This window comes from Dama dama, chromosome 15 (genome assembly GCF_033118175.1).
Source record: "Dama dama isolate Ldn47 chromosome 15, ASM3311817v1, whole genome shotgun sequence".
NCBI lineage: Eukaryota > Metazoa > Chordata > Mammalia > Artiodactyla > Cervidae > Dama > Dama dama.
In genome coordinates this window covers 60968029-60994379 of record NC_083695.1, presented here as the reverse complement: position 1 = coordinate 60994379, position 26351 = coordinate 60968029, and the positions used below count along the sequence as shown (strand labels likewise).

The 26351-nt window shown below is 36.9% G+C and overlaps 1 protein-coding gene across 6 annotated transcripts in view; it reads right to left on the bottom strand.

Moving 5' to 3' along the window:
* The window catches only part of EXOC6 (exocyst complex component 6), a 180080-nt gene that overhangs the window by 80806 nt on the left and 72923 nt on the right, over nucleotides 1-26351 (bottom strand). For all 6 annotated transcript variants that reach the window (XM_061162191.1, XM_061162195.1, XM_061162192.1 and 3 more), the window contains 3 exons: nucleotides 17025-17134; nucleotides 8393-8504; nucleotides 7730-7864 (listed from right to left, as the gene is read on the bottom strand). In XM_061162191.1, coding sequence (XP_061018174.1) covers nucleotides 7730-7864; nucleotides 8393-8504; nucleotides 17025-17134 — 357 coding nt within the window. The remainder of the gene's footprint in view (nucleotides 1-7729; nucleotides 7865-8392; nucleotides 8505-17024; nucleotides 17135-26351) is intronic.

Here is a 26351-nt window from a genome sequence, read left to right as displayed (position 1 = left end):
CATACATTTGAACACAACTTAACCTAATGTATCATTTATATCATGTCCTATGAATTAAAGCAGTATAAAGACACTGAGACATCTTTCACCCTCAAGGATCTCACAATTCAGGACGAGAATCAATATTACAAAACATTATTAGTGCTACCGAGGTTCAATCCCTGGGTTGGGAAGATCCCCTGAAGAAGGGAATGGCTACCCACCCCAGTATTCTTGCCTGGAGAACTCCATGCACAGAGGAGCTTGGCAGGCTATACAGTCCACGGGGTTGTGAAGAGTTGGACACAACTGAGCAAAAAACATTTTCACTTTTATCAGAGGAATAAAACAAAGCAGGCTGAGGGACTTCCCTGGTGGTCCAGTGGTTAAGACTCTGAGCTCCCCAAGCAGAGGCCTGGGTTCAATACATGGTTGGGGAATTAAGATCCCACATGCCTCTGGCCAAAAAACCAAAACATAAAACAGCAGCAGTATTGTTACAAATTCAGTAAAGTCTTAAAAAAAAAAAAAAAAGAATAGAAGGAAAGAAGCACATAAAAAGATTTCATTATATCTTTTTTTGTATTTATACACTAGAATACACTGAATTATTTGGTAAGATATTTCTTAAAAAATGACCACTAATTATCACTTATGAGACTGTTAGGAAAATCAGTTTGGACTTCCTAGAGAGTAGTACTACAGTTGAAACCAAACACTCTCAGTCCTTATGATCTGATTAGAAAGTCAAGAACACATCAACTAACTCCTGAATTAAATTTTAAATGAATCAGCTTATAAACAAAGCAACTAATTTCTTCTTTGCTTCTTAAGGGGCTTCCCAGGTAGCGCAGTAGTAAAGAATCTGCCTGCCAATGCAGGAGGTGTTAAGAGAGTAGGTATGATCCCTGGCTCAGAAAGATTCCCTGGAGTAGGAAATGACAACCTACTCCTGTACTCTTGCCTGGGAAATTTCACTGACAGAGGAGCCCGGCAAAGGTCCCATGAGCACATGCACACACAGGTATATATGCTCTCTCTCTCTAAGAGTTGTACATGAATGAGCACACACACGCACATGTGTATATGCTCTCTCACATACACACACACACAAACACACACTCTGCTTGTTAAAGAAATAGTGCCCTCTGGAGGCAGAAACATATTTCACATAACTTGATGGACAGAGGAGCCTGGTGGGGGTCCCAAAGAGTTGGATATAAATGAGCACACGCATGCACATGTGTGTATGCACACACATACACACTCTCTCTCTCACACACACACTGCTTGTTAAAGAAATAGTGACCTCTGGAGGCAGAAACATATCTCACGTAACTTAAGAACTTTTTTATTTCAACATACAAAAATTAAGTGATATCATACTATCATCGGTTCTTCACCACAGATGTGCAACAAAATCACTCAAAGAACTATTTTAAACAGATACATGCACAAACTCCACGCTAGTCCTCATAGACCATAAGCAAATGTGCTTTAAATAAAAGATAAGTGGTAATATCACTGAAAATTTTAGTAAACATCTATGATTTATTGTCTACTATCTTTTCTCCCTTCTTGGAAAAGTCTGCAAATACATTTTGGAAAAATCACTCTGCCCCCATTCACAGCTCTATTTGGTCTGGATAGAACTGAATCTCTGTCTAGTGCCAAGGATGGAGCCTGATGAGCCGATCATCCTCCTAACTCACAGGGAGTTCCACGGCAGCTGTCTGCTTTCAGATGGAGACAGCATGAGGATGTCAGGTTTAAAACTGACCTCGCAGCCATTTTGCTACAGAGAAGAAAACCTACAGCTGCCATTATAGTCTGAAGACGAGGCCCAAACTACATAAAGTGGAGTTAAAAATTAAAAGATGGAGGGACTCTGGACACTCAATTATACTTTAGGTTTTCCTAAGTTGTCATTCTCTATATTTGTCTATTTCTCCAATTTTGGTGGCAGCAGTGTGGTCTATAATATCACTTCTCTGAAAGATCAAGGAAGAGTTGTTGATTTTTTCACAATCTTCTCAGCTTTTTACTTGTTGGGACAGAGTGACAACTTCCTAGCTCTTTACATGCCAGACTGGAAAAATGGAAGTCTGTGTTCACTTTTAAATAATAATTGAGCTATATCTATTTATAATTAGTGCCTGTATAAATTATGTATGTTTATATATGAATGTTACATTTTTAAGTTTTTTTTAGAGTCCATGTACCAGCTCCACAGGAGGAAAATTTCAAGTCCTTAATCAAAGATAATTTACCACTATCACTTTAGCCATAATAAAAAAAAAAATTTGCTACATACTCATCAACAGATTAAAAAAGGCAAATTGACGAAGAATCACAAGTATATGCTTTCTAGGCACTTACACCTGCAATTACTGCCAGGACTCAAAAGGAAAGGACTCTTCAGGGTGACAGGTTGGAAATGCTTCATGGAGCAAAGTTAAAGAGCTCTGATGCCAAAGAAAAAGAACTGGGCCATTCCTCTACTACACAGATTAAAAGGGGAATGCTATTCCCGCTTTCCCCTCTATTCTGATGCAAATCTTTCTAGTTAGAAATCTTATATTAGCTTCAAGTAACTCTCAGTGTGGGTCCACTTCAAAAAACTGCGGTACTGCTGAAGGGCAGGAACCATCTACTTTATCACTCACAGATTTAGTACAATGAAAGGCAAGCTAACAAGACAGTCTATACAGTATTTCATAAAGTAAACAAATATATAAAATCAAGCACTTTGTATATGCATATGTGGGGGTTTGGAAAGGAAGCAAATGGATGTATGGGTAAAAGGATCATGCATACAAGTGCTTATTTCTATAATCATTAAGTAACTTAATAGGAATATGTTTAATCAGGCCATTGGACTGAAAAAAATTAGGCTAAGAGGTTAACTAAGCAATCCATGCTAATATCTGTAATCAAAACTGTACTTTAATCATCTACAGACTACTCACTATGAATGGAAATTCCCCCAGTCTCCCTCAGGAATTCACTTTAATATTGATTTAACAATTCTCCCTGTTGAATTGCTTTCTTGTATCACAGTTTAAGATAAATAATTCCTCTTGAAACAGATCAAAGGCAGAACTGAAGAACACTTAATCTTCACATATTGAGCTTGAAATAGCTCTTGTTTTTATATCATCAAACAGAAAGGGTTTCCTAAGTTCTTTGTGAAAATAAAAAATAAACAATAAAAAATAAGGATGCTCTACTATTTGTACAAGCTGAACTTGATTTCCTGATTTCCAAGAAAAGTCAAGGAGTATATCTTATGACAGTTGTACTTTCAACTAAATATATACAACTTAAGGACCATTGGCAGTATGAACCAGAGCTCACATTTCTAAATGTTTCCTCCCAACAGGAAGATTTTGCAAAGTATATGTAGTTCCGGGATCCCTTAATCTAAAGCATTATGTTCCAGTATCTGTGGCACGTTGACTTACAACTGGTAAGAAAAATTGCTTGACGATCCCTTGATTAATGCATTTCATGTTTTAATCAGAGTATAGAGTTAGCCTATTGAATATAATCCCAATTGTTAAATATGCTTACAATTCCAGTCCCCAGTAAATCCCTTCTTGACAGCATATGAGTAACATATGGACATAAGGACAGAAAACAATAAAGAAAAAGGATTGTATAAAATCTAACATTGAAGCAGAGAATCAATCAGTCTATGGATAAATAAATGTTCACAAACTTGTGGAATCTACTTCTATATTATGGTACTTCTTATATCATATTTTCAAGAGTACTTTTTTTTTTTTTTTTTTTAGGCTAGTCAAGTGAAGCAGTGGGAGTGGAGAAGGAAGAAAGAAATCTGAAACTGGCTGTGATCAATTAATTGTAAACACCACTGCACTCGGACCAGCCTCAAGAGTACTTTTACAGCTTTCCCTCCTGAGCTCCTTGAGGGCAGGGATTTATTTCTCTATTTTCAGCACCTAACAGAGTGCTCAGAGCACAGATCATGTACAACAAACGGCACTGCGCTAAGTGTCCCCTTTAACCCTCATCATAACTGTATGACACAGATAATATATTACTACTCTAATTTTATAGATAATAAACCCAGGAGTCATTAAAATGAAAGAATGTGGCAAAGTCACATAGTAGTCTAATTCCAGAGTATATGCTCACAATTACTGTACTATTTGCTGCTGTTCACTCGGTCGTGTCCAACTCTTTGTGACCCCATGGACTGCAGCGTGCCAGGCTTCCCTGTCCTTCACCTTCTTCTGGAGCTTGCTCAAACTCGTGTCCATTGAGTTGGTGACGCCATCCAATCATCTCATCCTCTGTCATCCCCTTCTCCTCCTACCTTCAACCTTTCCCAGCATCAGGGGCTTTTCCAATGAGTCAGTTCTTCATATCATGTAGCCAAAGTATTGGAGCTTCAGCTTCAGCATTAGTCTCTCCAATGAATATTTAGGATTGACTGGTTTGCTCTCCTTGCAGTCCAAGGGACTCTCAAGAGTCTTCTCCAACACCACAGTTCAAAACTGAATAAATGAATGCCTGTTTTGTCCAGCTTCTATCTCACTTGTAATATATAATTTTATTAATTTGTCCACTCAGATATCATCTGCATTTGTGTCTTACGGATCAGGATGGCTACATGTGCTTAAGAATCATCAGAGGAGCAGATTTGGGGATCAGGCTGCTAATTTTAGGAAACTAAGGGTCTTCTCTTGACTTCACACTTTCAAAGTCTGATTACTGTTAACATTAGTTATATCTAAATACAAATATACTGAATTTCTAAAATATAAATGATTATACTATGATCTTAAGGGATAAACTGGGTAATTTATCATGACGTCCCAGGTGGCACAGTGGTAAAGAATCCACATGCCAATGAAGGAGATGCAAGACATGGGTTTGATCCCTGGGTTTGGAAGATTCCCTGGAGAAGGAAATGGCAACCCACTCTAGTATTCTTGCCTGGAAAATTCCATAGACAGAGGAGCCTAGCAGGCTACCCTACAGTCCATGGGGTTGCAAAGAGTTGGACACAACTGAGCACACACACACAACATCAAGTAGTAAGAGTAGGGAGATGAGAATTCTTTTTAATAGAAAACTTAGAAAGGGTTATGAGGTTAAACTAGAAAGCCTAGTTTACAGATAAGGAATCAGTAAGTGGTTTATATTAGTTTAACAAAATATTCAATGCAAAGGATTTATTTTGTTAAGACTATGCCAGTGTCTCATCTACATGATCCCAAATTAATAAAATAACAAAATAACTTAAAAAACAAATTTACCATAGAAAACTATAAAACACTGATGAAAGAAATCAAAGAGGACACAAACAGATGGAGAAACATACCGTGTTCATGGATTGGAAGAATTAATATTGTCAAAATGGCTATTCTACCCAAAGCAGTCTATAGATTCAATGCAATCCCTATCAAGCTACCAACGGTATTTTTCACAGAACTAGACCAAAGAATTTCACAATTTGTATGGAAATACAAAAAACCTCGAATAGCCAAAGTAATCTTGAGAAAGAAGAATGGAACTGGAGGAATCAACCTGCCTGACTTCAGACTCTACTACAAAGCCACAGTCATCAAGACAGTATGGTACTGGCACAAAGACAGAAATATAGATCAATGGAACAGAATAGAAAGCCCAGAGATAAATCCACGAACCTATGGACACCTTATTTTTGACAAAGGAGGCAAGGATATACAATGGAAAAAAGACAACCTCTTTAACAAGTGGTGCTGGGAAAACTGGTCAACCACTTGTAAAAGAATGAAACTAGAACACTTTCTAACACCATACACAAAAATAAACTCCAAATGGATTAGAGATCTAAATGTAAGACCAGAAACTATAAAACTCCTAGAGGAGAACATAGGCAAAACACTCTCCGACATAAATCAAAGCAAGATCCTCTATGACCCACCTCCCAGAATATTGGAAATAAAAGCAAAACTAAACAAATGGGACCTAATGAAACTTAAAAGCTTTTGCACTACAAAGGAAACTATAAGTAAGGTGAAAAGACAGCCCTCAGATTGGGAGAAAATAACAGCAAATGAAGAAACAGACAAAGGATTAATCTCAAAAATATACAAGCAACTCCTGCAGCTCAATTCCAGAAAAATAAATGACCCAATCAAAAAATGGGCCAAAGAACTAAACAGACACTTCTCCAAAGAAGACATACAGATGGCTAACAAACACATGAAAAGATGCTCAACATCACTCATTATCAGAGAAATGCAAATCAAAAGCACAATGAGGTACCATTACACGCCAGCCAGGATGGCTGCTATCCAAAAGTCTACAAGCAATAAATGCTGGAGAGGGTGTGGAGAAAAGGGAACCCTCTTACACTGTTGGTGGGAATGCAAACTAGTACAGCCGCTATGGAAAACAGTGTGGAGATTCCTTAAAAAACTGGACATAGAACTGCCATATGACCCAGCAATCCCACTTCTGGGCATACACACTGAGGAAACCAGATCTGAAAGAGACACGTGCACCCCAATGTTCATCGCAGCACTGTTTATAATAGCCAGGACATGGAAGCAACCTAGATGCCCATCAGCAGATGAATGGATAAGGAAGCTGTGGTACATATACACCATGGAATATTACTCAGCCATTAAAAAGAATTCATTTGAACCAGTCCTAATGAGATGGATGAAGCTGGAGCCCATTATACAGAGTGAAGTAAGCCAGAAAGATAAAGAACATTACAGCATACTGACACATGTATATGGAATTTAGAAAGGTGATAACGATAACCCTATATGCAGAACAGAAAAAGAGACACAGAAATACAGAACAGACTTTTGAACTTTGTGGGAGAATGTGAGGGTGGGATATTTCAAAAGAACAGCATGTATACTATCTATGGTGAAACAGATCACCAGCCCAGGAGGGATGCATGAGACAAGTGCTCCGGCCTGGTGCACTGGGAAGACCCGGAGGAATCGGGTGGAGAGGGAGGTGGGAGGGGGGATCGGGATTGGGAATACATGTAAATCCATGGCTGATTCATATCAATGTATGACAAAACCCACTGGAAAAAAATAATAATAATAATAAAAAAAAAATTTAAAAAAAAAAAACAAATTTACAAATTTAATCTTCCACTCTGCTTAAAACAATCATTAATTAATCTTTTGGTATATTCCACAGTATTACAAAAACAAAAATCTTTCCATTGAGAAAAGGGTAGGATTTGGATAATAATATAATAAAGTAATATTTATTTTTCTTCCAATCAGACTCAATAAAGGATGTAAAGCAAATCTTATACTTATCTAATTCTTCTTACATTTTAAACTTCCAAACATATACACACACATATATATCACATACACAATTAATTATTAAACTGTGAGACATGAAAGAAAATTCAGTTAGACAGATTCAGCACTATTCTTAAGTCTTCAAAACATGAAGAATATGTAATATAGCTATAAAAAATCAATATACTTTTTCTTTTAACAAGATGTTTAAAATGCCCAAAAGGAACTGACATTTATTTGCCCACTGTTGACAATAGTTACCTCTAATTTTCAATTATTAGGAATATAATGGTATATAACAATTATACATATAACAAAATATAAAACATGATTATATATATATACATGTATACAAACAAATATATATACATGTATATATATTTTGTTTGTCTTTACTCTTTAAAAGTTTGCTTACAGTGATTGAAATAAAAACTTTTGGTCAGACTTTTACATACCTTAAAAGTAGAAAGCCCATAAAGTCTTGTGGTATGGACGGTTTCTTGAGAAATATTTGTAATGTTAGTTATAAAGTCTTCAAGGTATTTGCAGGCTTGTTCTAGGTGCGTGGTATTTATGATGATTTGCACTAGCTAGAAAATAGAAAATATCTCCGGTAAAATACATAAAAAGTTAAATGTATACAACGTCATTACATTTTTAAAAACAGGATTATTACTTTCAGCAACTGCACCATTTCTGCATAATTATAGCAGTATAGCATACAACTGATAATCTGATATCAAAGCCTGCTACAAATACTGCTTACAAATACTATCATTAAAAAAAGAGTCTATCAATTAATTTAAAATAACTTTCCAAGATACTTTTTCAAATTTTATACATTCACAAAGTTAAAAGAGAATATTTTCACTTCATGTAAAGTCTGACAAACATAAATCTCCATATATCTTCTAACATCTTCACCTATCCACTATTCTCCATGTAAACCCTTTTCCCTCATATCACTTGAATTTACAATGAGAATTTTGTTTTAAAACAAATCCACTTCTATCAATAAATTTAAAATGAAAAGTTTTATAGGATGATGTTCAGCAATAAATTTATAATAATTGTTTCATACAATGAAACATTTAGCTATAAATATCTTTTTAACCTACCTCTGTCAAACCTATATGAGGTTTTTTAATAAGATTCAGTAAACAGCTACTCAAAGTTCTGGTCAGCAGCAGATTTGTAGATTTTCTAAGCATATCATCTATTTCTGTTGAGCTAAAGACAAAGGGTGATATCATTAAGCTTTTCACAAGGGTTACAGTTACTTAGATTCCTAAATAATTTAATGCAATTTACTAAAGTAACTTGCTTCAATTTTTTTATATTGTTATATAAATTACAATCATTCATATTTATTAACTCACATATTTCAATTCAATTTAGTTTCATAAAAAGGATACTTGCCATAAATGAAAATGTTCATTTATAGAAAAATTTAACTGTATTCAATTAACTGTTACAGTAAAACCATAGGGTACTTAGTATAAGGAAATAAAACTATCCTTAAATTATGACTCCACTGTGTGACAGCCAACGACACTTTATATATGTGTATATAAAGACACTTTATATACACTATAGTTAAAATACAAATTGATGTGAACCCTCTGGATATAATTAATTGCTAGGTTCAATTTTAATATAACTAAGCTATCCATTTCCACTGAGTTTTTTTTTTAAAAGATTCAAAGAAATTAACTGCCTTACACTAGTTTTAATTTGGGAGAGGGAGGAACTAACCTTATGTTTCTTAGCATCCTAAACATTGCTAAAATAGGACTAAAAAGACTATTTTCTTCTAACCTGTAGGCCTTCAAGTAAATAATGATATGTATTTTTTGTATACAGCCTCATAACCAAAACAATTAAGCTGTGTCCTAGATCAAGTTTTCACAGTCTAAACACTACTGACATACATACAGGCTAGATAGTTCTTTTTTGTAGGGCTGTCTTGTACCATTGAAAGATGTGTAGTAGCATCCCTGGCCTCCATCTGCTTGATGCAAGTAGCATTCTTTCCCCTAGTCGTGACAACCCAAAATGTCTCTGCTGCTAAGTCACTTCAGTCGTGTCTGACTCTGTGCGACCCCATAGACGGCAGCCCACCAGGCTCCCCCATCCCTGGGACTCTCCAGGCAAGAACACTGGAGTGGGTTGCCATTTCCTTCTCCAATGCATAAGAGTGAAAAGTGAAAGTGAAGTCGTTCAGTCCAACTCTTAACGTCCCCATGGACTGCAGCCTACCAGTCTCCTCTGTCCATGGGATTTTCCAGGCAGGAGTACTGGAGTGGGGTGCCATTGCCTTCTCCGCAAAATGTCTCTAGACGGTGTCAAATATACTTTGGGGGGAAAAACTGCCCCAGTTGAGACTCACTGCCTCAAACACAGTCTAACATGTTAATTTTAGCACCCTTTTACTTTTTATTTGATTAAGATATTACTCTTACAAATCTATGAAGCACAAATATTTACTAGTTTATATTAATATTTAAATATGCAAATAGAGCAAGATTTGATAAATCACAGGTAATTTTCACTACTATCCTAATGTTCTCCATTTTAATGCAGGTACTCTTCAAAATGTGCCAACTCTAATTCTGGCAGACCTGAGGTGACTATGTCTCTCTGATTCTTTGCATCTAAAGTCAAGACTGCCCAGGCAATGTATATAATTTCAGTAGGGTTTCAGGGTTACACAGCAGCAAACTAACAGAAAACTCTAATCTATCAATAGCGTCCCTAGAACAAGCAACGTACTGACACTGATAAAAAGGAGGTGGTTGCCAACTCCTCTGGTTTCTTTCCTGACACACTCAGAATTATGCTTAAAGACACCCTGCACAGCATCCTTTTCAGATGAAAAGTTATCCATGACAGATAATGTCTTTTAAGTCCCCTGAACTTCCCTGAATGCTGAATCAATGCGTCTTTTTTCTTCCATAAGTAAAAGCAGAGAAAGAAAACCTATCAGCACCTATGTCCTATTGGTACTGGTAAGATTTACCCAACAATCACCAGGATTTCCCCCACAAGGCTTTTATCCTAACTGAGCAATTTTTCCCCTTAACTCTCTGTCTTTTGAGATTATAACTTGTACTCTTCCTAATTTTTAAATAGCATTTCATAGTAATTAAATATTAATATACAATAAATCTCTTAATTATGTTACAGCTTAACCTTTTATGAAAACTGAAAATTTCTTAAAGGTCATATTAGATCCAGATGTTTCCTCTGCAACCAAATAACAAAGACTTTGGAGTTTCTTCATGAAGTCTTCATTCACTGGCCCTGCTTTTATTCACATATTAAAAAAAAAAAACCCAAACATTTTTACTATAAGAGCTCTAAAGCATCTTCTTGTTCTAAAAATTTAACTGCAAAATATGTTTAAACATAATAAAAGAGCTTTAAACACACAAAGTTATTTTCCATAACTCTTTTACTGACAAATTAAGTAAAAAAAGCAACTCCAGCAGCTCAATTTTAGATCACAGATATAAAATTTTTAAGTGAAAATACATGTCAGAAAGCTGATAACCGAGAATAAATTTATATACTTTCATACTAACTATGCTGTTTCTGTATTCTGAGGTAGTTATTACTTCATTAACAAAACGAAAATAGGCAATGTACTTAGTAAAGCTAATTTTTTAAAAACGTAAGCATAAATGCCTTGCAAGATGAATAACACAGTATCACAGTTAATGAGAACTGAATACTGAAGTAACAAAATGACAATATTTTTATTAAGAAGAGAAGGAAAAACTAGACAATCTTTCCTGCTGTAGCATTAATAGACATTTACCTTTTAGAATGCTAGGAATTCATACATAAAAAGAATCAGAACTGAGGGGGAGGTAGGGGAGCTTTTGTGAAAATTACACATAATATTGTGACTAATGGCTTTTATCTTTGGTATTACAAATGCTGTAAAAAAATCAAATAACAATAGAGATCCACTGCCTCTCCTCTGTAAAAAAACAAAATAAAAGTTAATTCTAAGATGCTAAATTTCTATACTTCCTACCAATTAACAGTATCTTAACTAAGTATCAGTCCTGTATTTCAGGAATCAACAGTTAGATTAGATAATAAAAAATACTTTTCAGGATAGACATATTATATATGATACCCATTGTTAAAATAATCTATATTTAAAGGAAAAATGAGGAGGACCAGTTTACAGATTCAGGATGGCAGCTTCAAGAATAATTCTACAATATAACATTTGAGCCAAGTTGTAGGGTGACCATTGAGATATTTCTTTTTTCTCCTTTTCACTTGCATACTTTACCCCAAAGTAAAACATGAATGTATGTATCATTGTTTTCAAAGGTAACTATAACCAGAATCAATTTGAGTGTATATAAACAAAGTTAAGTCCACCCAAGTGTAAGTCAAATTCTTTTTTGTCCCTTAACTTCTTCATCTAATTATTCATAAATACTCTAATTTTAGGGCTCCTAAACACTTTTTTGAGTGTGTGTGTATGTGTGTGTGCAATGTCTTTTTATTAATTATATTGAATGAGTTTTACTAGATAATTCTTATATGGACAATTTCATATATGCATTTAAGATAAAGACAAATCTGATATGCACAGATTTATCATAAATACCACAAAAGCGCCATCCATCAAGAGCATGATTAAAATAACAAAAAAACCAAAGAATATTAAAAAACCCAAAGAATATCTAAAATCATGACATTAAATTGATAAAAATTCACTTTACACATGGAAAATTATCCATATGAAACAATTCAGGTGAATAAAAGACAGTTATAAATTGGTGCAAACTCAGGAGTGCAATAAAAATAACCTCTGAATCAAATAATGTAGCTGATGGCATTCAGTTAATGAATATAAAATAATGCTAAACAGTCCATCTAAAGTCAATCTGGAATCATGATCTGTTGTTATGGTACCAGTGAAAATGAAAGTGAAAAGTCACTCAGTCATGTCTGACTCTTTGTGACCCCATGGACTATACAGTCCATGGAATTCTCCAGGCCAGAAGACTGGAATGGGTAGCCTTTCCCTTCTCCAGGGGATCTTCCCAACCCAGGGATTGAACCCAGGTCTCCCGCATTACAGGCGGATTCTTTAACAGCTGAGCCACAAGGGAAGCCCAATGGTATCAGAATTACTACCAAATTGATTATATATTTCTAAAAATAGCTTGTTAACTATCCTGATTCATAAAATGTGTGACTGTGATATTGACAATGAGAGAAATTTGCATAGATAACTATCTTTTATAGCATGAAACATTTCTCATCGACGTTCTGAATCTCTACTACAAAGTGATGTGGGGGAAAAAAGACATATCATCAAATGATATGAAGAAAACAAGGAAATCACTAGATATGAAACAATTGTTTGATCTGAGCAATCAAAATATATGTTTTGTAATACACTTTGTGTTTTGAATTAAAATAGTAAATGCAAACATTTAATTGTTTTTATATCCTCTATGTTAGCATTTTGTTATATGAAGTTCCTTCTATCCCCAAACAGTAAATTGGCGGTTGAAATGCAAGTTTTTTATAGTCTTCATTCTGGAACAAATTCACATGACAGACAGTAAAGCTAATAGGTGATTTAGTTATTATAATTTAGGTTTTCAAGTTCAAAAGACAGCACAGAAAAACCTGAGAATGTAACAGTGTATTGTTTTAGTCACTAAGTCATGTCCACCTCTTTGCGACGCCATGGACGGTAGCCCACCAGGCTTCTCTGTTCATGGAATTTTCCAGGTAAGAATACTGGAGTGGGCTGCCATTTCCTTTTCCAGGGGATCTTCCTGACTCAGGGATCAAACCTGCGGCTCCTACACTGGCAGGCAGATTCTTCACCACTGAGCTACCAGGGAAACCTACTGCTCTTTTTAGATATTTTATATATAGTGTATATAAGACAGATGGTTCAGTGGTAAACAATCCGCCTGCCAATGCAGGAACTGCAGGAGATGTGGGTTCGACCCCTGCATTGGGAAGATCCCCTGGAAAAAGAAATGGCAACCCACTCCAGCATTCTTGCTGGGATAATCCCATGGACAGAGGAGCCTGGCAGGCTACAGTCCATGTGGTAGGTAGCAAGAGTCAGACACGACTGAGTGACTGAGCATACACGCAGGTATGTATGTCAATCCCAATCTCCCAGTTCATCCCACCCCCTACTCCTGCCCGTGGTAACCATAACTATGTTTTGTAATCTGTGCCTCTATTTCAGTTTTGCAAGTAAGCTCATCTGAATTATTTTTCTAGATTCCATATATAAGCAGTATTGTATGGTATTTGTCTTTCTTTTTCTGACTTACTTCACTCTGTATGACAATTTCTAGGTCCATCCATGTTGCTGCAAATGCCCCTGCTTTCTTCCTTTTATGGCTGAGTAATATTTCATTATATATATGCACCACATCTTCTTTGTTCATTCCTCTGTTGATGGACATTTAGGTTGCTTCCATGTCCTGACTATTGTAAATAATATTCCTAAACACTTTTTATATGTTCATTCCTTTTCATCACTACTGATTCTGACTACTTCAAGTCTTTCTTCATCTGTCTTGAGCCACTGCCTTTACCAATTCAACATGACTATTTCTTCATCCCCTCCAATCTACCATCCACATTGAGGCCAGAGTAAACTTTCTAAAATATTCCTCCAGTCATGTCATTTTTTAGTTTAAAATACTTCCACAGTTCCCCAAAGGCTGCAAATAAAATATAAACACTCCCAGCTCTAGTCCCACATCTAATACTGTAGTAATCCATCCTATTTTATGCCTTATGTGCCTACCATGTGCCAAGCTACACTGAGTGCTCTATACACATACAGCACTTCATTTAATTCTTAAAATAACCTATGAGTTATTTCTCTCATTTTATAGATGAGGAAACTACAATTTGATTGCCCAAGGTCCTACTACAGTGTGAATGTCAGCATCAAGAGTCAAACTAAGGTGTAAGTCTGAAGCTTATGTTCTTCACTACTGCATTATACTGCCTCTGTTTTAGATCAGAACTTTTAAATGGAGAAAAAAAAAAAAAAAAGGTATAAATTTTGGCAGCTCTCAGACCATTAGAGCTCCACTATTGAAAACTACCATTGTAAAAGTTTGTCATTCTGTTTCAATGAATACTCATTTGTATCCATTGTTTTTCCAATGCTGAATGATAACTGTGTATTATGCTGTTCAGTTCAGAGAATACGTTACTTCTAGTTAGTTTTATGATTGTGGTTATAAGCTAATGTCTTTAAAATATATCTTTAGAAACTACAGTATAAGAGGCTAGTAGAGTATGATGAAGCAGTGGTTCTTAGAGTACATCAGAGTTACCCAGAGAACTTGAGTAAAGTCAAGGGTCCCATCCTCGTTTCTAATTCAGTAGGTCTAAGGTTGCATTTCCAGCATTTTCCCATGTGATGCTAAGGCTGCTGGTCTGGGGACTACACTTTGAGAGTCACTGGCTTGTGAGAAACATACACTACAGAATGCTACATATTAGGTATTTGTATTCCTTTCCTTTCCTTTGCTCTCTAACTCATATATTTTTTTAAATATTTATTGTTTATTCATTTGACTGCCTCAAGTCTTAGCTGTGGTATGTGGGACCTACTTCCCTGACCAGTGATTGAAACCTGGCCCCCTGCACTGGGAGCATAGAATCTTAGCCACTGGACCACCAGGGAAGTCCCTCTAACTCATATTATCTAGAACAAAAATTAAGAAATCTTTTAAAGAATTCCTATGCACACACACAAAAAAAGCAGTATAAGACCTAAAATCAGGTAACTCTTTTACTCTGGCAGGACACACATTTCATTTACTGTTTATTTACACATTGTTTAAATCCAAAATAGTGGTAGCTTACCATAAGAGACACACATACAACAAGAAAAAAACATCTGTCAGTGGCCTCACTGTTTTGGCCTGAAAAATATCTATTTATTTGAACTGCCTTCATGCCTTTTTATGACTTAAAATTCAGAAGAGGTCCATACTGAAAATGATTACTGCTATTAAGTATATGAATTCAGAAAAATGGATTTCAAAAAGGAAGACATGAAAGCGTGCATCACCACTGTCTCCTCCAGAGCATTCCCAATTAGAAATACATTATATGACTACGTCTACGGCCATACCACCCTGAACGCGCCCGATCTCGTCTGATATCGGAAACTAAGCAGAGTTGGGCCTGGTTAGTACTTGGATGGGAGAAATATATTATATGACTATAATGCAGGGTCCATCTAGGTAGCTAGATACTTTCACTGATATGGGGTCAGAAGAACTGTTCCTTTATGACAGATCTCATACTGGCTGAGATGAATGATATAGCCTCTCTGAGTTTCAGTTTCCTTATGTGCAAAACAAGGATATCACATTTCCCATATCTATAAATGTTGGGTATTACCTTCATCACACCAGTTAAATGGTATTCTCTCTCCTATAAAACTAATTTGGCTACAGGAACCAATAGATGCTTGTTGCTCTCCATTACTGAGCATGATACCAATTTGCTATTGCATTCTTTAGGTAGATATAGTGGCTCAGATGGTAAAGAATCCACCTACAATGCAGGAGAACAGGTTCGATCTCTGGGTCAGGAAGATCCTCTAGAGAACGGAATGGCAACCCACTCCAGTGTTCTTGCCTGGAGAATCCCAGGGATGGCGGGGCCTGGTGGGCTGCTGTCTATGGGGTCGCACAGAGTCGGACACGACTGACGCGACTTAGCAGCAGCAGCAGCAGAGTAACACTTTCATAGCATTCTTTATTAATTCTCACTGATTTTGTCTGAATCTTCACTTTAAGCCTACTCAAGTAAAAACTATTAAGAATATTAGCTTTTTGACAAGTCAGTGAAATAAAGGAATATTATTTAGCCATTGGTAACCTGAGCAATAGAGAAATTAAAATAAATAAGATCTAAACAACTAGAGAAAAAATAGAAGAGATACTGGTAAAACAGATTTAACAACAAACATAAGGTGTGAACTTTATTTAGTCCCTGATTCAAACATACCAGCCATAAACAGACATTTGGGGGACAATTTATAAAATCCTGATATGGGCTAGAGAACAGATACTATGGAATAGTGTTAATTTTGTTAAGTGTGTTAAACAATGAAATGTCCTTATTGTTTTTAAAAACACTTAAGTAGTGAGGGATAAAATGCCATTATTTCTGGAGTTTGATTTAAAATGATTCAGCAAATATAACAGCTTATTATGGAAAAAACATTTATTATGGTTAAATCAAAATGCTGAAAACACAGGAGTTTCTTTTCCTATTACCTCTACTTTTATATATATTTGAAGATTTACATAATGAAATGTCAAAAAATATGTAACATCAAATTTATATCAACCTAACCCTAAATGCCACTAAAATAGGCTTGCCTGATGGCTTAGATGATTAAGAATCTGCATGCAATGTGGGAGACCTGGGTTCAATCCCTGGCTTGGGAACATTCCCTGAAGAAGGGAATGGCAGCCCATTCCAGTATTCTTGCCTGGAGAATTCCACGGACAGAGGAACCTGGCAGGCTACAGTCCATGGGGTCTCAAAAGGTCAGACACAACTGAGCAACTAAAACTTTCACTTCTACTAAAATATATAAGCCTTCCAACATGGTACCAGTCCAATAAAGAGTCATGGCCTATAAACCAAATAATGTTTCACAAAAATAGCTCTGATAGATACATTTCTCATTAGTAAACTTACCTCCGGTGTAGTGACTCTGAAAATTTAAGGCTGGCATAAATAAATTCTTTAACTTGAATATAAATATGAGGCACTGACTGAGACATGGGCAATTTCTTTGGGAAAGGTTGCTGTTGAAAGAAAAATGAGTTGGTATTATTTCTGAAATTTTAGAAAAAGAAATCCTAAACACCTCAAAAATGTAAAAATTAAATTTACTTCACATCTGAATTAATAGTTAATACATGCGTTTTAAAGTCTACTGTTATATTTCAACGTTATTTTTGAGGAGGAGAACCAAAATATTTCTGAAGGAAAAAACATAGCAATTTATCTGTTTCTTAAATCTTATTATCAGACTTCTAACAAGCACAGAAAGCAGATAACAATACCTCTATGTGTTCTGATGCTAAGTATCCTACAGAAGATACATAACTGCCCGTTTCTTTGCAGTCATAATACAAGAGTCAAGTTTGTTGTGAAAGTTATGGGCGAGCTTCCTGGCTTAGTGTCATCAAATAATTCTAAGACTCCCTTCATTTGCTTGAATTGATGTCAATTCAAGAAGGTACCCATTTCATTCTGTAACTCTTAGAATACCTTACAAGAGCTTTCTGACCTGTATACCATCAAACACCAGAATGCAGCTAACGGTTTACAGTGTGCTTCTTGATTAAAACGCTTTACCAGCCAACATCCACTAGCAAATTCTCAGCTCTAAAAGGTAAACTCTTGACGATTTTTACCAAGAGCCCTCTATTTACACTTTATGAAATCTAATCTTTACTTTTATCTTCACATGCATTGCAACTTAGTTTACATCATTGAAAGTACTCTCACCAAGGTCACCAATGACCTGGTAAATGTTAAATCCATGTGAAATGCCAGGCTGGATGAAGCACAAGCTGGAATCAAGATTGCCAGGAGAGATATTAATAACCTCAGATACGCAGATGACACCACCCTTACGGCAGAAGGTGAAGAAGAACTAATGAGCCTCTTGATGAAAGTGGAAGAGGACAGTGAGAAAGTTGGCTTAAAGCTCAACATTCAGAAAACTAAGATCATGGCATCTGGTTCCATCACTTCATGGCAAATAGATGGGGAAACAATGGAAACAGTGAGAGACTTTATTTTGGGGGGCTCCAAAATCACTGCAGGTGGCAATTACATCCATGAAATTAAAAGATGCTTGCTATCCTCTATGACCCACCTCCCAGAATATTGGAAATAAAAGCAAAAATAAACAAATGGGACCTAATTAAACTTAAAAGCTTTTGCACAACAAAGGAAACTATAAGCAAGGTGAAAAGACAGCCTTCAGAATGGGAGAAAATAATAGTAAATGAAGAAACAGACAAAGGATTAATCTCAAAAATATACAAGCAACTCCTGCAGCTCAATTCCAGAAAAATAAATGACCCAATCAAAAAATGCGCCGAAGATCTAAACAGACATTTCTCCAAAGAAGACATACAGATGGCTAACAAACACATGAAAAGATGCTCAACATCACTCATTATCAGAGAAATGCAAATCAAAACCACAATGAGGTACCATTTCATGCCAGTCAGAATCGCTGCTATCCAAAAGTCTATAAGCAATAAATGTTGGAGAGGGTGTGGAGAAAAGGGAACCCTCTTACACTGTTGGTGGGAATGCAAACTAGTACAGCCACTATGGAGAACAGTGTGGAGATTTCTTAAAAAACTGGAAATAGAACTGCCATATGACCCAGCAATCCCACTCCTGGGCATACACGGAAACCAGACCTGAAAGAGACACGTGCACCCCAATGTTCATTGTAGCACTGTTTATAATAGCCAGGACATGGAAGCAACCTAGATGCCCATCAACAGACGAATGGATAAGGCAGCTGTGGTACATATACACAATGGAATATTACTCAGCCATTAAAAAGAATACATTTGAATCAGTTCTAACGAGATGGATGAAACTGGAGCCCATTATACAGAGTGAAGTAAGCCAGAAAGATAAACACCAATACAGTATACTAATGCATATACATGGAATTTAGAAAGATGGTAATGCTAACCCTATATGCAAGACAGAAATATAGACACAGATGTATAGAACAGACTTTTGGACTCTATGGGAGAAGGCGAGGGTGGGATGATCTGAGAGAACAACATCGAAACATGTATATTATCAAATGTGAAACAGATTGCCAGTCCAGGTTTGATGCATGAGACAAGTGCTTGGGGCTGGTGCACTGGGATGACCCAGAGTGATGGGATGGGGAGGGAGGGGGGAGGGGGGATCAGGATGGGGAACACATGTAAATCCATGGTTGATTCATGTCAATGTATGGCAAAAACCACTACAATATTGTAAAGAAATTAGCTTCCAACTAATAAAAATAAATGAAAAATAAATAAATAAATAAAAATAAAACACGCTCCTTGGAGGGAAAGCTATGATCAACCTAGACAGCATGCTGAAAAGCAGAGACATTACTTTGCCGACAAAGGTCCATCTAGTCAAAGCTATGGTTTTCCAGTAGTCATGTATGGATGTGAGATTTGAACTATAAAGAAGGCTGAGCACTGAAGAATCAATGCTTTTGAACTGTGGTGTTGGAGAAGACTCTTGCGAGTCCCTTGGACTGCAAGGAGATCCAACCAGTCCATCCTAAAGGAAATCTGTCCTGAATATTCACTGGAAGGACTGATGCTGAAGCTGAAACTCCTAATACTTTGGCCTTGGAAAAGCCCCTGATGCTGGAAAAGATTGAAAGCAAGAGCAGAAGGGGATGACACAGGATGAGATGGTTGGATGGCATCACCGACTCGATGCACATGAGTTTGAGCAAGCTCCGGGAATTGGTGATGGACAGGGAGGCCTAGTGTGCTGCAGTCCATGGGGTCGCAAAGAGTTGGACATGACTGAACGACTGAACTGAACTGAACTGAATGAACTTTTAGTGTTACCTGATTTACCTGAAGAGTCTGACACAATGGGCCCCCTGCTTCTTAAATGACCTTTCCTTATTTGGTATCTGTGACCTATACTGGTTTTCCTTTTATTTCTCTACCTTCTCTAGATCTCCTCCTCTAGGTATGGTTCTATCCTACACCTTCTTTTCTTCTTACCATACATACTGTCTTTGGATAATCTCACCTACTCTCACCATGCAAGAGCCAATATCTCCCAAATCCACAATCTCAGCCCAATCTTTCTCCTGAAGTTCAAATGTGTGTAGTAAGATACCACTGAACATGTCCATTTAGCTGTAACATTTGAGACATTCTCAACTGATCCCAAAGTGAAATGATCATCCCTTCTTTCCAAATCTGCTACTCTTGTATTTCCTGTATTAGTGAATGTTTCCACCATCCAAGGCAGAACCCTGGCTAGCATACTTGCCCCTCTATCCTCATCATCCCAAATAAGCAAATGATAATCAACTCCTGTCATTCTTATCTCCTAAATATCTCAAATCAAATTCCACAGCTATAACTCCCCACTCACCAATTTCTCTTGCCAAAGTTACCGCAACAATCCCCAAGCTAGTTTCCCCACCTTACTCTTCTCCTATCCATTCTCCAAACATTAGCCACAGAGATCTTTCTAAAACACAAATCTGGTTATGTATTTACTACTTGAAAACTGGTGGTGACATATGCTAGCTGTCAGAGTAAAGGCTAAACTTCCTAACACTCTATATAAGGTCTATTTATAGTCTGGCTGTTTCTACTTCATTTTTGATCTTCATCTCTTGGACTTTATTAACCTTGCCACTGATACTTTATACTACAGATTTACAGCTTTTTTGCCATTCAACTTCTTCTATCCTTAGCATGGTCAACTTCTGTGAATTGTCATTTCCCACTTACTTTATCTATTCCTCACTTGGCTACAAGTTCCGTGACAGCAGAGATGGAAAAACTAGCACATGGCACACTGTCCATTAAATAGTAGGTAAATGATAAATCTATGATGAACATATGTATTCTTAGGTACCTCCAGCAGAAAGAAGCTTATAAAAAGTTGGTAATAGAGATATTTGCAGAGAGCAGTCTCTCTCTAAAACTGGTAGGTTCAATCTTTCCAAATGTAGGGACTGAATTAGGAGTACTACAAAAATCAACTAAAGAGCTGCCATTCTTTAAAATCACTTTATAAACATGGAAGAGATAACTCACTTTCGACTTATGCTTTGCAGAATAATGAACAATATTAACTATTTCAAAGACATTTCAACAAGAATTTATTTTAATGACATTAAAGAATAAATGAACATGTTCTTATTTTAGCCAAAGGGTACTAGTTAAATTAGCACAGCTATCTGCAAAAATACATATTTTTGCAGTTCAGTCTTACTTTTCTCACTTGGTATTTCCACTGAAAATAGTAACTCAAGTTATTTGAAAGATAACTTTATATTTTTTAAAACCATTTTAATTGAAAATTATACTTAAGTTAGGAAAAATTCAGTATATACACAAAAAACCAAGAGACTACGACAAGATAAGATATGGGATTTCTAAGTTATCACATTTAAATTTTCCATGTGGCTTCTGCCTTAGTGATAGTTCTTTTAATGACAAATAATACACAAACCAATGAATACAATTCCTAACAAATTTAATCCTAAAATACCATGGGATGTAACCTACAAGCAAAATCAAATATCATTTTAACTATGAATCCATTTAGAATACTTTAGTGTAATTAGTAGAGATATTAGAGATTATTTAATTCAAAATTCTCATTAGACAACTGAGGCACAAATGCCCAAACAGGGTAAGTCACTTGCCCATAGTAAGCCACAGACAGATCCGGCACATGAATCCAGACCAAATTCAGTGCTATTTTTGCTGTTGTTTAGTCACTAAGCCATGTCCGACTCTTTTATGACCTGGCGGCTGCAGCCTGCCAAGCTCCCCTGTCCACTGGATTTCCCAGGCAAGAATCCTGGAGTAGATTGCATTTTCCTTCTCCATAGGATCTTCCTAACCCAGGGAACAAACCTGTGTCTCTTGCATTGGCAGGTGGATTCTTTATCACTGAGCCACCAGAGAAGCCTAGTGCTCTCTTTACAGATGCTATATCCTGAACACATTTATTACCAATAACTAAAACAAAACCAAGCCATGAGATACAGAATATTCTTATAATATTTCCTGACAAGGATCTTTGATTGGGGCTTCAAAAATACAGAAATAGAATAATTAATCTGGTCTTTTGTGTGTATTTAGAATACAATTAGGTATATGCAATGACAGCATTAGCTATAATCTAAAAGCTATGCATTTAATTAACTGGTCCTATATTTAGTGACTATTACACTGAAGAAGGGAATGGAAAACCATTTCAGAATTCTTGCCTTCAGAACCGCATGAACAGTATGAAAAGGCAAAAAGTAAGGACACTGAAAGATGAAGTCCCCAGGTGGGCAGGTGCCCAATATGCTACTGGAGATCAGTGGAGAAATAACTCCAGAAAGAATGAAGGGATGGAGCCAAAGCAAAAACAACACCCAGTTGTGAATGGGACTGCTGATAGAAGCAAGGTTCGATGCTGTAAAGAGCAATATTGCATAGGAACCCGGAATGTTAGGTCCATGAATCAAGGCAAATTGGAAATGGTCAAACAGGAGATGAACATCGACATTCTAGGAATCAGTGAACTAAGATGGACTAGAATGGGTGAATTTAACTCAGATGACCATTGTATCTACTACTGTGGCAGGAATCCCTTAGAAGAAATGGAGTAGCCATCATTGTCAACAAAAGAGTCCAAAATGCAGTACTTGGATGCAATCTCAAAAATGACAGAATGAACTCTGTTCGTTTCCAAGGCAAACCATTCAATATCACGGTAATTCAAGTCTATGCCCTGATCAGTAACACTGTAGAAGCTGAAGTTGAACAGTTCTATGAAGACCTACAAGACCTTCTAGAACTAACACCCAAAAAAGATGTCCTTTTCATTATAGGGGACTGGAATGCAAAAGCAGGAAGTCAAGAAACACCTGGAGTAACAGGCAAATTTGGCCTTGGAGTACAGAATGAAGCAGGAAAAAGGCTAATGGAGCTCTGCCAAGAAAATGCACTGGTCATAGCAAACACCCTCTTCCAACAACACAAGAGAAGATTCTACACATGGACATCACCAGATGGTCAGTACCGAAATCAGATTGATTATATTCTTTGCAGCCAAAGATGGAGAAGCTCTATATAGTCAGCAAAAACAAGACCGGGAGTTCACTGTGGCTCAGATCATGAACTCCTTATTGCCAAATTCAGACTGAAATTGAAGAAAGTGGGGAAAACCACTAGACCATTCAGGTATGACCTAAACCAAATCCCTTATGACTATACAGTGGAAGTGAGAAATAGATTTAAGGGACTTGATCTGACAGACAGAGTGCCTGATGAACTATGGATGGAGGTTCGTGACATTGTATAGAAGACAGGAATCAAGACCATCCCCAAGAAAAAGAAATGCAAAAAAGCAAAATGGTTGTCTGAGGAGGCCTTACAAATAGCTGTGAAAAGAAGGGAAGTGAAAAGCAAAGGAGAAAAGGAAAGATATACCCATATGAATGCAGAGTTCCAAAGAATAGCAAGGAGAGATAAGAAAGCCTTCCTCAGCAATCAATGCAAAGAAATAGAGGAAAACAATAGAATGGAAAAGCCTAGAGATCTCTTCAAGAAAATGAGAGATACCAAGGGAACATTTCATGCAAAGATGGACCCAATAAAGGACAGAAATGGTAGGGACCTAACAGAAGCAGAAGATATTAAGAAGAGGTGGCAAGAATACACAGAAGAACTGTACATAAAAGATATTCACAACCCAGATAATCACAATGGTGTGATCACTCACCTAGAGCCAGACATGCTGGAATGTGAAGTCAAGTGGGACTTAGGAAGCATCACTACAAACAAGGCTAGTGCAGGTGATGCAATTCCAGTTGAGCTATCTCAAGTCCTGAAAGACAGTGCTGTGAAAGTGCTGCACCCAACATGCCAGCAAATTTAGAAACCTCAGGAGTGGCTACAGGACTGGAAAAGGTCAGTTTTCATTCCAATCCCAAAGAAAGGCAGTGTCAAAGAATGCTCAAACTACCGCACAATTGCACTCATCTCACACGCTAGTAAAGTAATGCTCAAAATTCCCAAAGTCAGGCTTCAGCAATACGTGAACCATGAACTTCCAGATGTTCAAGCTGGTTTTAGAAAAGGCAGAGGAACCAGAGGTCAAATTGCCAACATCCGCTGGATCATCGAAAAAACAAGAGTTCCAGAAAAACATCTATTTCTGCTTTATTGACTACGCCAAAGCCTTTGACTGTGGATCGCAATAAACTGTGGAAAATTCTGAAGGAGATGGGTATATCAGACCACCTGACCTGCCTCTTGAGAAACCTGTATGCAGGTCAGGAAGTAACAATTAGAACTGGACAAGGAACAACAGACTGGTTCCAAATAGGAAAAGGAGTACGTCAAGGCTGTATACTGTCACCCTGCTTATTTAACTAATATGCAGAGTATATAATGATAAACACTGGGCTGGAGGAAGTACAAGATTGCTGGAAGGAATATCAATAACCTCAGATATGCAGATGACACTACCCTTATGGCAGAAAGTGAAGAAGAACTAAAGCGTCTCTTGACAAAAGTAAAAGAGGAGAGTGAAAAAGTTGGCTTAAAACTCAACATTCAGAAAACTAAGATCATGGCATCTGGTCCCATCACTTCATGGCAAATAGATGGGGAGACAGTGGAAGCAGTGTCAGATTTTATTTTTTGGGGCTCCAAAATCACTGCAGATGGTGATTGCAGCCATGAAATTAAAAGACGCTTACTCCTTGGAAGGAAAGTTATGACAAACCTAGATAGCATATTAAAAAGCAGAGACATTACCTTGCCAACAAAGGTCCATCTAGTCAAGACTATGGTTTTTCCAGTGGTCATGTGTGGATGTGAGAGTTGGACTATAAAGAATGCTGAGTGCAGAAGAACTGATGCTTTTGAACTGTGGTGTTGGAGAAGACTCTTGAGAGTCCCTTGGACTGCAAGGAGATCCAACCAATCCATCCTAAAGGAGATCAGTCCTGGGTGCTCATTGGAAGGACTGAGGCTGAAGCTGAAACTCCAATACTTTGGCCACGGGATGCAAAGAGCTGACTCACTGGAAAAAGACCCTGATGCTGGGAAAGATTGAGGGCGGGAGGAGAAGGGGACAACAGAGGATGAAATGGTTGGATGGCATCACCGACTTGATGGACATGGGTTTGGGTGGACTCTGGGAGTTGGTGGTGGACAGTGAGGCCTGGCGTGCTGTGTTTCATGGGGTCGCAAAGAGTCAGACACAACTGAGTGACTGAACTGAACTGAACACATACTTTGAAGCTGGAGCTCCAATACTCTGGCCACCTGATGCAAAGAACTGACTCACTGGAAAAGACCCTGATGCTGGGAAAGACTGAAGGCAGGAGGAGAAGGGGATGACAGAGGATGAGATGCTTGGATGGCATTGCTGACTCGAGTGATATGAGTTTGAGCAAGTTCCAGGAGTTGGTGATGGACACAGAAGCCTGATGTGCTGCAGTCCATGGGGTCACAAAGAGTCAAACACAACTGAGCAACTGAACTGAACTGACACATAATTTGCTTTGTCTATTTATAAATGAATATAATGTAGAATTTTAATAAAAATTTATTATGTTTTCATAAAAATTTACAGTCACAATTCACAAAACTCACTGAGAATTCACTCTTGTTCATTATGAAGGGATAAAAATATAGAAAAGAACTGAATTATAAAGTGTTGGAAAAATAATAAAAAAGATTAAGGGAAAACATCAAGAATGAAGAGAACTAAAAAGGTGATATTAGCAGGAAATATGATATCCTTTTCTCATAAGATCTAATTCTACCCAGAGATACTGGATTGGTACAAGCATGTGTGTTTCTGTGTGCATGCACACACACGGGCAATCAGGTGTATTTACAGAATATTCTAATGCTGGCAGAAATTTCAGTATTTCGGCATTTCAGCAAAAGAAATTTCCTTTCTCTATCCTATCTTTTGTTCACATACATTCTGATTCCAAAAATATACATTCTTACTTCAGGAAAAAATCCAGATGACTATTACCTTCATACACCTCTTACTGAACCAAGACAAACTTTTTTTATATAAGTACATTTCTAGGGAAAAAAAAGTAAAAATTAAAATCTTTCACAGTAACACAAATTTTAAAGAAATTTCTCTTTCCCTATAATATTCTCTTATTCCTATAATCTACTCAATATGTTTAATTTGGAACCAACCCAACATTAGTAACACCTGCTCTGGGAATCCACCTAACAT